Source organism: Schistocerca americana, chromosome 8, assembly GCF_021461395.2.
Source record: "Schistocerca americana isolate TAMUIC-IGC-003095 chromosome 8, iqSchAmer2.1, whole genome shotgun sequence".
NCBI classification, from domain to species: Eukaryota; Metazoa; Arthropoda; class Insecta; order Orthoptera; family Acrididae; genus Schistocerca; species Schistocerca americana.
In genome coordinates, this window is record NC_060126.1 from 77229170 (window position 1) to 77240732 (window position 11563).

Here is an 11563-nt window from a genome sequence, read left to right on the forward strand (position 1 = left end):
ACCGCAGGGATGTCCCCAGCGCAGGACGGCGCGTCTACTAGCGAGACAAGGGGTTCTTCTTGTGGCTTCGGGGCCAATGGGGCAACCGGGGGAACATCGACCTCTTGGGTGGTCGAGTCCAGCGGCGCAGCTCCCTTCGAGGCCGCCGTCGCCGGGACCGCAATTTCTTGCGGTGCAACCGGCGAGGCTCTCGGTGGCTCGCCCGATTCTTGCTGCCCCAAGCTCGGTAGTGCAGCGGCCTTCCGGATTTTACAGAAGGTCAGTATGGCCGCTTCGTCGGCATCTCGACCGGGGTAAGAGCCCCCATGAGCGAGCTTGTTCATGAGAATGAACGCTCGGTCATTGTGGTTCGCGTCAGCGGTGGGCAAATATGCCTGGTCAGCGTCAGTGGTCGTTAGTCGGTCCATCGGTCAGCTGTATGGTAGGTAGGGAAGGGTGGTCGTCTCTACTCTAGTGACCGCGGACTTGTCCCACGTGAAGGGGGTCCTGGATCACGTCGTGCCCTAACGGTCCCTAGGCGCGGCACAAATCGATTACTGAATCGATTTGATTCGCAGCCGAACGTGGTGTGCACGACAATTTCGCCGCTGAATCACTCGCAAGCGAGTAGTCAGCTGTGGAGGTTCGCGGCAGCTTCCGTAACGCACACGCCAGTGACCGCGTGCCTTAACAAAGGCGCGCAGACAAAGACGCGCGGAACAAAAGCGCCAGCGAGACAAAGCGGAGCGGTGAGCCTGTGCGTCCTCTCGCTACGGCGGCTCAGCGCGGTCTCCGCGTCGGCGTGCCGGCGCAGCCGGGGTGGGGGTGCTTTATGGGCTCGGGTGCGGCGGCCGGTTGCGCGCGCGCCCCATTGGTCGGCGGCCGCAACAGGGCGAGCTGGTAAAGGTGCGGCGCCCGCCTTCCGTATAGTTGCAGACGCTCCATGGTTCTCGAGCAATGAGGAGATTAGAGCAATGTTAGGACAGCCATCATTCTATCACCTCATAAAACAAAAATCATTAAAATTCTACGAATCATCCAATGCATCACCACACCAACTCATTAACTCTCTGGGAAGGGATGAAAACCCTGGCCAGAGAGCACCAATCGCCACCATCCATCGCCAATTCAGGCGTTAGTCATATAAACTCAAGTGCAAACATACACTTACATCATCATCGCTGCCGCCTCCACAACCATCATCTATCCAGGGGAAAACCGACCCCTAGCCAGTACCATATATAACCCTGAATCCGCACCATAAAGGAACACCTCGTAAGACAGAGCGTTTCAAGGACGCTGGTTCTTCAAGTACACCATGGGTATAGACCCAGCCATTTCATGTCGGCGGGTGCCACTGTGTGGGGAGACGCTGACTAGAGCGGAGCGCTTGCTACTGGTGTTGCTGCTGCCGTACGTTGGTTCGAGATGCCGCCCAAGACTAGCGGGAAGGCCGCCAAGAAGGCTGGCAAGGCGCAGAAGAACATTTCGAAGGGCGACAAGAAGAAGAAGCGCAAGAGGAAGGAGAGCTATGCCATCTACATCTACAAGGTGCTGAAGCAGGTGCACCCTGACACGGGCATCTCGTCGAAGGCGATGAGCATCATGAACAGCTTCGTGAACGACATTTTCGAGCGCATTGCGGCCGAGGCTTCTCGCCTGGCGCACTACAACAAGCGCTCGACCATCACGTCCCGCGAGATCCAGACCGCTGTGCGGCTGTTGCTGCCTGGCGAGCTGGCCAAGCACGCCGTGAGCGAGGGCACGAAGGCGGTGACCAAGTACACGAGCTCCAAGTAAGGAGGTGGCTCTGGAATGGAAGGAAGGATGGAGAAGGCTCCTCCGTTGCGAGAGCGGCAAAACGGCCCTTTTCAGGGCCACCAACTTGCCTTTTGCGGGAAGGGCGGAATTGTTGTTGTTGTTTTGTGGACGGCTGTGATGTGTGCGTTTTGATTGTGGGTGGGTGGGGGTCCGCGTCAAAGCGTTGTTGCGGGGTACGGCCACGAGGTTGGTCGCCGTGGCGTGGAATGGTGGCACGCCTCGTTGGCGTTGTGTGTCACCGTAACGACGGCCGTCTGCGGGTTTGGTTTGCACATCACACATGGCGAGGGTGAAATGTGCAATGTTTTGCCGCCCACTATTCCCTTTGCAGTACGCCGAGTTGACAATGGTGCGACGTAACTGCAGCGTGGAGGTGTGTGGAGTGACGTTGAAATGAACGTGCCATTAAGAGACGCATTGTTGTTTTGTATTGTACTGTACGTGTACGGCGACACGCACGATGATGTACCATTCGACTCTGATTTTTGATAGCCGTGTCTGACTGATTGCGTAGGACGCACGCACACCGATGTCGTCATTCGAGATGCACGCGTGTCCAGTGCAGTACAGTAAGCGCGACGCTAGACGACGACGACGGCGGCGGCGGCGGCGGCGGCGGCGGCGGCGGTCGTTTTTGGCGAATGTCTGTACACGTGTTTGTCTGTGTCCATCCGGTATGTATTTGTTTGTTTGACATAGTTTTGTGTAACTGTCGATCGGCGCGATAGACCGGCGTCACGCAACTGAACCGAAGTCTTTGGGCACACCCGTCATACTGTTGTACACCGTCGCGCTGAGAACGGTAACGAAAGGTTGACTTTGATCGGTCGAATGTCTGGGCAGAACGTGAGGAATGAGGCAAGAGTGCAGGAGGAAAGGACAGAGGGGGGGGGGGGCAAAAGAGAGAGGAAGGGAGAAACGCATTCGTAGAGCAACGGAACGTTCCCGTGTCGGAGGCGTATTGGAGCCGCACTGAAATGCGTTTAACGGCGGCGCGGCTGCAAGTGTCTGCCGTGGTGAACGTTACCTTACCTTTGACGGCTGCATTGGGCTTTGCCTTTGCTTGTGCTTTTTGCTTTCGCTTTCCCGGATGTATGTAACGTTTGTTGATATGGTTCTGAGGAAGAGTGTATGACAGTGCCGTGCCGTCCATGTTCGTGTGCCCTCCCATTGTTGTGTATGCTATTGTCTGTGTACTTGAATGATGTATGTAGGTGTTTAGTGGACATGTTTTACCAGTGGGGGGAAATGGATCGTCGATAGTTGGCGTCACTCTGTCACGGTCGAGATGACGCACCCTCCCTACAGAAAGGTGTCGAGAAAGTGTGTGTGTGTGTTTAGCGAATTGCGTCCGTGAATTGGCAGTGTTTGGAGGTGGGCGTGCCCTGCATGTGGCCCGGAAGGCTGTTCGTTTGGCGGTAGTGTTGTGTGGACAGGGGAGGGGCATGCGTAACGCTGCTGGCATGGCATTCGGGAGATGGGAGGGGGCAAACGAGGAGCGGCGGCCAGAGACGGGACGGGGAGGGGCGCGGTGTGGGTGGCTTGCGCCTGTGCTCGGCGTTGTGGTTTGTGCAAAAGAGGAGGAGAAAAACAATGAGGTGCCAGGGAGGGGAGCGTTGTTGTGTTGTGGTTGTCGTGGTGTAGCCGCAGACGCGGCTGTCAGTGAACGTGGCGAGACGGACGGATGCGCGGAGGGGCGGGGGCGGCGCATTTCGCCGGTGCCGTGCCATGCCTGAAAGCCGCGTGGTCGCTGTGTTGTTGGTGGCGTGGGGGCGAGGAGAGTACCGTACGGGTGTGCTTGTGCGCCGGAAATGGCACACTGCGCCTGCCCGTCTTGGAGGCTGATGGCTGTGGTGTGGAAATGGGGCGCGGTGATGGTGAAGCAGTTGAAGAACAGAAAAAGAAACCAAAAACGTAAGGGGGAGGCCATGGCGTGATGCGGCGGTGGTGGTGAGAGCGGGAAAAACAAAACAAAAAAAAACAACAAAAAAAAGAAGGGAAAACAACAAGAAACAAAAAAGAAAACAAAAAGTCTATCAAGATTAAAATGTAAATGGAAATGGACCCAGGTATAACCTCCCCGCACAAATAGCAGAGAGTCCGATGATAATAAAAATGTGCCAGAATGTTAACGTCCCTACAAAACAAACCCAACGATAAGTAACAGTGCAACAGACATAATGAAACCTGATACATTGTATGAGGGCAGCAGCGTTGACCTTTGGCCCTGTATTCAGAATAAAAAGAGCCAAAGATCGTTACCCCAATGAAAAAGAGACACACACACACACACACACAAAAAAAACAAAAAAAAAAAGTGCATTTATATCTGCTCCTCAATTGTAGATACCCCTTACACAGCTGTGTGCAATGAATGAGTGCTGGCTGGTAATTAATTTGCACTCCTTGGAGGGAAATGCCATAGGAAGTAGTCTTTAAAAAGTGAATGTTTTTCTTTAAAAAAAAAAAAGTTACTTTAGAAAAAAAGTAATATTGGGGCATTTGTTGTTGAACAAAATAAGTACAATTAACATACGTTATCAGATTTGCGCAATGCAGCTTCACACTACCTTGTTATTGTAACACAATATACTGTACATCGTCCCGAACCGTGACCAGAGTCGCGAGACGAGCAGAGCACGCCGCCGACGCCCGCTCAGTACAACCGTCCACCCGCTACGACTGTCGACTGTCGACTGACGACTACTACCTCTCCCGACTCGCGCTACAATATATATAACAACTGTTCCTGGCGACTCGCTGCGTGCCACTACTGTCGTCTGGCGCGGTCCAAGCGCCGACTAGCAACGATAAATAACTCTCTGGTCAGACAGAGATGCTGTCATGCCTCGCCATCGCTCTGGTAATGAGTACATACGTGTTGCAGCGTGCGTACCACCGGAACACGCAGTGGCGGAGCCAAAGACTGTGTTGTCGAGGTCGAGTGCGTGCGGGAAGAGAGGCAGCGTCGGCACGGAGATGCAAGCGAGCGAGACGCACGGGGGCTGCGGCGTGGCGCGTTTGCGGTTGGCGCCTTTGGTGGCAACGGCCGGGACAAGCAGCGGTGTATGGTGTGGTGCGGGGCGGACAGGGGCGGCGGTGGACGGGGAGGAGGAGGCGGCGCGACGACGGCATGGGGGCGAAAACGGGACGGGGGACGGCGGATGTTGAGAGGCGTCACGCGCGGACAGGACACAGACACAGAGACACACAGATTGGAAAGGGAGGGTGCGCGGTAGTAGTTGGGAATGTGCGTGCGTACCGTGCGGGATGGGAGTGGGCGAGGAACACGGTCGTGGCCCCTGTTTTGGGTGCGTGTGATGACGTCGGTGTGTTGTGGGAAGGGAAGGTGCTGTGGCGGCGGCGCGTAATGGGCGTAGGCCGAAAAGAGAAAGGAACGTGGGCAGTGTGTTGTTGGCAAGCGTCGGTTCGACCGCGACGTTGATGGGCAGGGCAGGGCAGGGCAAGGTTAATGGTGGTAGGAGTAGGCGTGTGGGCGCAAAAAATCTGCCGCTGCAGGCGGTGCCGTAACCGCCATGGCGGGAAGGAGAGAGGGCCAAAGAAAGAAAGAAAGAAAGAAAGAAAGAAAGAAAGAAAGAAAGAAAGAAAGAAAGAAAGAAGAAAAAAAAAAAAGGAGGAGGGGGGGGGGCGACGGGCGAAAGTGGAGAGGCGGTGGTGTGAGAAGGGCGGGGGCGGAAGGAAGGCAGGAAGGACAAGAGGCGAGGCGACGGCTGGCTTTGTGTATCGGTCGGTCTCTGGCTATGCTTCGTTTTCTGCAGCAGGGTCGGTGCGCGGCGTGGCTCGCGGCAGTGGGAACGCCTGGCGGCTGGACGGCCAGCAATGCGGTTGGATGGGCGGCCACAGCACCGCACCTGTGCCCGAGGAGGAGACGCTGGCGGCGGGCCCTGAGGTGAGGCCGGCTCGGCTGGGGCTGGGGCTGTGGATGTGTAGGTGTGCGCCGCTGCTGCAACAACGAGTAAAACGCGAGAAGAAGGGATGGCGGTAGAGAGAGAAAAAAAAAAAAAGGGTCGTGTTGTGTTGATGCGCAGGCAGACGCGTACAGAGAGACGAGCCCGGTCTGCAGCAGGGTGTGGCCGTGCCGAGTGCAGAGCAGCGGCGGCGGCGGCGGCTCGGTTCGGTTCGGCCCGGCCCGGCGGGCCGCGCTGTTGTCGCGGACGTGAGCGCCCCCTGGCGGGTGGCCGGAGGCGGCGCGGCGTGTTGGACGTGTGGCTGGTGGCAGTGCACAATTTGCGAGTGGCTGGCGGTGTGGTGTGGCGGTTGGCGCGTCGGGCGGCGGAGAGAGAGAGAGGAGAGGTATGTGTTGCGGGCGCCCTTTGCTGCGCTGCGTCGTTGCGTGTGCCGTACAGGGCGGGCGCTTGTCGACTGTGTGGGCGGTGTGGTGAATTGGCGGCGTTGTGCCGCGTGTGCCCGGCCGAAGGCGTCGGGAAAAACAGAAGGAAAGGAGAGAGTGTGAGTGGGTCCGGTGTGCGTAGGCCCGTGATGTCGCGTCACGCCGTGTCATGTTTGTGAAACGGCTGCCGGGAGGTGTGGTAGCGAGCCGGTCGGTGTCAGTGCGAAGGGGAATGTGCGTGCGTTTGGCGGTTTCGGTGTGCTTTTTGCGGCGTGAGAGTGGGAATTAGTGGGGCCGGCTGTTGTGTTGGTTCCTTGTGTCTTGTGTCGTGTAGCTTGATGGCAACGTGGAAGGACGCCGGTTTCGTTTCGAGCCTTGCGTGTGGTTGTCGACGTTGACTGGTTGGCGTGTGCCGATGCACGTGCATGTGTGGGTCGCGAGTGCGTTTTTGGCTGGCTGTGTGTGTGTTGGGGGGGAAGGGGGAGGCGGTGGTGAAAGTGCAGTCGTTGCCACGGGCGTCGTCGGGTGGGGCTGGGGCTGTGCGTCGTGGTGGCGGAAAGGTGGTAGGTTGCGGGAAGCGAGCCCGTCGTTGACGGTGTCGCGTGAGTTGTGAATCGAGTGGGGCGCGGGGCGCGGGACAGGAGCAGCGTGCCGCTGCGTCGTGGTCGCCAGCAGAGGCTGTGCCTGTGCGTGTGCTTGTTCGTTTTGTGGGCGGCGGTTCGTGCGAGGCGTTTTTTGTTTTGATTTGTGTTGCCCTAGTTGTTAGTTTATTTTGTTTGTTTTTTGGTTTTTGTTTGTTATTTTGAGACGACGACTGGTTGGTGGCGTGCGCCTCCCGTGTCGTTTGTGTGTGTGTGTTTTTTTTTTTTTTTGTGTGTTTTTTTTGCACTGGGCCCTGGGGGTGGGTGGGTGCGTGTCGATTGCCGGCTGGCGAAAGGTGCGCCATCGGCGGGGTGGGTCGCCGGCACAAGTAGAGGCGGCGGCGGCGGCGGCGGCGGCGTTGTTGTTGTTGTTGTTGTTGTGTGGTGTTTGTTTTGTTCGGCTGTGTCGGCGAGCTGTGTTGCGGTGCGTGTGAATGGTGGTGCAAAAGTGCTGGCGTTGGGGGTGCGACTGCGACGGCGGCGAGCCGCGGGCGCGCATGATAGTGATGTTGTGAACAGCGGCTGTGTACGGTAGTGGTGTAGTTGTAGCACGACGTGCATCCGGGCCGGCGCGGAAAGCGCAGTTGCGGGCGGTTGCCCTTCGGTGCCAGCCATGTCGCGTGAGCGGCGGGTTGCTCTGGTGTCGACACGTGGTGCTCTGGGTTGTTGTGTGGTGCCCTTTGGCCGGTGGGGGTGGTTCGCGTGTGTCTCGTTCGCGCTCGGTATCTGGTCGTGGTCGTGCTGCTCCCCGTCTGTCGGCGGTTTTTCGACGTCGTCTGTACGTTTTGTTTGTTTGTTTGTTTGCGGCGTGCCTGCCGACGTCGTCCCGTCGCGACCTCTCAACCGAAAGTGTGGCGCCCGAAGGTGAACGAACGTAGCCTGACCTCGGCGCTTTACGCTGAGCTGAGGTGAGCTGAGCGAACCGAACCGAACCTAACCTGTGGTGAGGTGAGCTCAGCCTGAGCCCCTAACGTCTACGTAAGGTAAGCTGTCCGGCTCACGCCTCACGTTTTTGAACGCTTTTTAACCTACGTTTGACGCTTCTTAACCTAGCACTGACCCCTTAACCTAACCTAACGTGTAACCTAACCTAACCTAACCTAACCTAACCTAACCTAACCTAAGCTCTGACGCCTGACGTGTTTGAATGCTTAACCTAAGTTTGACGCTTAACCTAACCCAAGTCCCCTTAACGTAACCCACGTCCACCTAACCTAACCTAACCTAACCTAGACGTGTAAACGTAATGTGTAACGCGTAACGTGTAAGGTCGGCTGTCGTGTGTGCTGACGGCAGATTGGGTTGGTCTGTAGATTCGGATTGCGGTTTGCCTCGGTCGAGGGGTTGGGTCGGAAGCGGCGAGGGGCGGCGGCGCCTGTTGCGCAGGCGGCGTCCGTTTGCGGCGGGCAATTGTTGAGAAACGGCTGTGAATGTTGGCGGGCGAGAGGAGGAGGACGGCGCGCGATGTGGCCCGACGGCTGCGGGCCGATCGGGAAACGGCGGGAGGGCGACGGAAGGCGATGGGGCGGCGGAGGCGCGTTTGCACGGCCGTCATCGCCGCACGCCTCGGCTTGTGTGGCTGTGGCGCCGGCCGCGCTGGCCGGGCTGCCGCGGCGACGGTGTGGGAGTTTTGCCGAAGGTTTGGCCATTGTGGCGGGTCGTCGGCTGGGGCTGTGGGGGCGGCATTTGGGCGGGGGCGGCGATTCTCGGCGGGCCGACCCAGGCTGTAGCGCGCGGTAGCTGCAGTTTGGCCGTGGTTTGCGGCGCTGCCGTGGCGACTGGTTGGCGACTGTGGTGTGGCTGTGTGTAGCCCCATCCTCGGTGGTTTGAAAGGCGCGGGCGGTTGTGGCGCAGGTTTGGGGCTGCTCCGCACAGGCTGTCGGACGTTGGGCGGTAGCAAGCGCGGGAGGCGCGGCGCGGCGGCGCGCAGAGTGGCGGCCGCTCTCTCGGCCGTCCGCGCCCGCCCGCGACACTGGCTGGGCCCTTGTGATTCTCTGCTCAAGGAAGGGTTGGAGTCCCTTAGCGATCGTAGCGTGTGTAGAAACCTTGTGCGACTTGCCGCTATCGAGAGCTAGAAAACTCTGCGATTCACTTGCTTCTTAGCGAGTACTAAGCAATTTTGTCGTGTTACAGGACCGACATAGAGCAGGCGAGATAGTGCGGACTAGCCGCACTTGTAGGATGAATAGAATAGGGGACGACGAGGAGCCAGGGCCCCACCCGCGGGTGGCAAGCCCGCGTTCCTCTAGGCCAGAACAGACGCACAGGGCTGAGATAGAACTCGCGAGCAGGACCACCCAGGGCGCACGACAGCGACACCCCACCCCACCGGCCCCCACGCCTGAAGACTTATGCACTGCGATGATTCAAGAAAAGCTCGAACAACTCCGCCGAGACCGCGACGCACGAGCAACCGAACTCGCAAAACGGCGGGACCAAGACGGCCCAACCACCAGTGACAACTCATCTTCTGACGACTGCCGAACGAAGACTCAAATTCCGACTGAACAACACCATGCCATGGACCATCATGAAGAATCCAGCGACTCTGACGCACCATTCCAGGAAGTCAGACGCCGCCGGAAAGGCACTAAACGCAGGAAAGCTGAAGAAAACACCCGCATGCAAACAGAATCGCGAGCTGTACCCACCACCAACTACTACGCACCACTACAGAAACAGGACGAACCAACGGCAGACCAACACCAGCTCCAGCCCAACGACACAACTTCTCAGCACACTCCAGCTCCACCGCCGCCGAAACCGAGAATACCACCAGTCACAATAAACTACACTGGAAAATACCTGGAACTAAACGCCCAACTAAAACAGAAGATCAGCGGACCACTAAAGGCGATCTACAAAAATAATCAGATCAAATACCACTTCGAAACGCTGGCAGACCAACGAACTGCACTGGACTACCTTCACTCCATTAACATGCCATACTTCACCCACCAACCAGCTGAAGACAGAGGACTCCAAGTGGTCCTCAAGAATATACCAGAGGAAATTACCGAAGACGAACTCGCCGCCGAACTTCGCCACATGCAATTTACGGTCACGAACGTACACCAATTCAAGAAAAGAGACTTGACCTCCAAGAAATTGATTCCACAGTCGGCTTACTGTGTATCTCTGCCACATGGACAAAAAAGTCGCACCATCTACGACATACAATATCTCTTTCACACTAGAGTAAAGGTGGAAGACTACAAACCGCTAGATGGGCCTGCCCAGTGCAAGAAATGCCTCAAATTCAACCACACTGGCCGGTACTGTCAGATGCCGGTCAGATGTGTACGCTGCGGCGGCCACCACCACGCAAAGGATTGCACCAAGCCAAGAACAGAACCACCCATCTGCGCAAACTGTCGCCAAGAAGGCCACCCTGGGACTTGGCGTGGTTGCCCTGAATTCCAGAAGGCGATACATGCCTACCAACTGCGACCTACACCATCCAAGGAGCCACAACAACCACCACAGCCGTCGTTTGCGGCGACACCGAATGACTTCCCATCTCTCCGAACACCCTGGAAGGCAGCATCGTCATTATTTCAAACACCATCTGAGCAACAACCAACTCGCCAGAAAAACACGGCGCGCCAACGACTGCACGATCTTCGTCAACAACAACAGCAGCAACGATCCATGGACAACACTCTCGGACTGTCCGATATCATCGCCGCGATATCTAACATGGGCCCAATAATCGACTTTCTAAAAACCAAAAACGTCTTCGCCATCATAGCAGACACAGCTCGTAAATTCAACAACGCACCGGATATGTCATCTAAACTACTCACTCTACTGGAAGGAATCATGGCCTTTTTCACAGACTAACATGGACCAAGAGAGGCATCACCATAGAAACCTTACATTCTGCTTCTTCAACGCCAACGGCGTCGCGCCGAAAAAAGTAGAACTCACAGACTTCGTTGAACATCACAAAATTGACGTGCTCCTATTGTCAGAAACGCATCTACGACCAACCCAAACCTTCAACATTCGCAACATGGTGGGATACCGCACTGACCGCCAAAATCGACGAGGTGGAGGTACAGCAATCTATCTACGATCTTCCCTCACTCACTCCCTCGAAACCTTGCCTGACATGACGAGTCTTGAAGCCACAGCAGTCACGATCACCACCACACACGGGAAGCTCACGTTCGTCGCAGCCTACTTGAGCCCTGGCGCGGACTTCACGGACGAAGACTTCATCTCCATTTTCGACAGATACGATAGAGTCCTCCTCTGTGGGGATCTAAATGCAAAACACGTAGCCTGGAACTCGCGGCAGACAAACGCCAAGGGCACCCGTCTCTACGACCTTGAAACTCGACTCCAAGCTTTCACCCAAGGACCTGAAGAACCAACCTACCTGCCTACTATCACACGCCACCAGCCAGACGTCCTAGACGTGGCCATAATAAAAAATGTAAATCCCGACCTGTCACTCAAAACGGTCAATGACTTGACTTCTGACCACCAACCTGTTCTCGGAACACTGTCTGGAGCTCTTCCAATTTTGCCACCGAAAACAAAAGTCTCCACAGATTGGTTATCCTTCGCAAGGTGGCTAAACAACAACGTGCGCCCCACGGAGCCATTAGCAACTCCGGAGCAACTCGATGACGCCATAACTCGTCTGACCTCGAAAATCAAGAAGGCCGCCCACCAGGCCTCCACGAAGTTACTCTTCTCGACTCCATACCGCGAACCACTCCCGCCAGCACTGCAAGATTTGAAATACTTGAAAAATCGAGCC

General features: G+C 56.7%; 1 protein-coding gene across 1 annotated transcript; it reads left to right on the forward strand.

Annotated features, from left to right (window-relative positions):
* The first annotated feature begins 9 nt into the window (after positions 1 to 9).
* LOC124545552 (cell surface glycoprotein 1-like) lies at positions 10 to 10635 on the forward strand. Its single transcript, XM_047124500.1, has 3 exons — positions 10 to 258; positions 8926 to 9570; positions 10216 to 10635. The coding sequence occupies exons 1-3, from the start codon at positions 10 to 12 to the stop codon at positions 10633 to 10635; spliced, it is 1314 nt and encodes a 437-aa protein (XP_046980456.1).
* Positions 10636 to 11563: the final 928 nt, after the last annotated feature.

Bases quoted from the DNA above. Each gene is read 5' to 3' on its own strand.
- LOC124545552 (XM_047124500.1), top strand. From the start codon at position 10: ATGTCCCCAGCGCAGGACGGCGCGTCTACTAGCGAGACAAGGGGTTCT. The intron at 259-8,925 runs GTCAGTATGGCC...GTCGTGTTACAG, and splicing joins CCTTCCGGATTTTACAGAAG to GACCGACATAGAGCAGGCGA. The intron at 9,571-10,215 runs GTCACAATAAAC...CCTGAATTCCAG, and splicing joins CGAAACCGAGAATACCACCA to AAGGCGATACATGCCTACCA.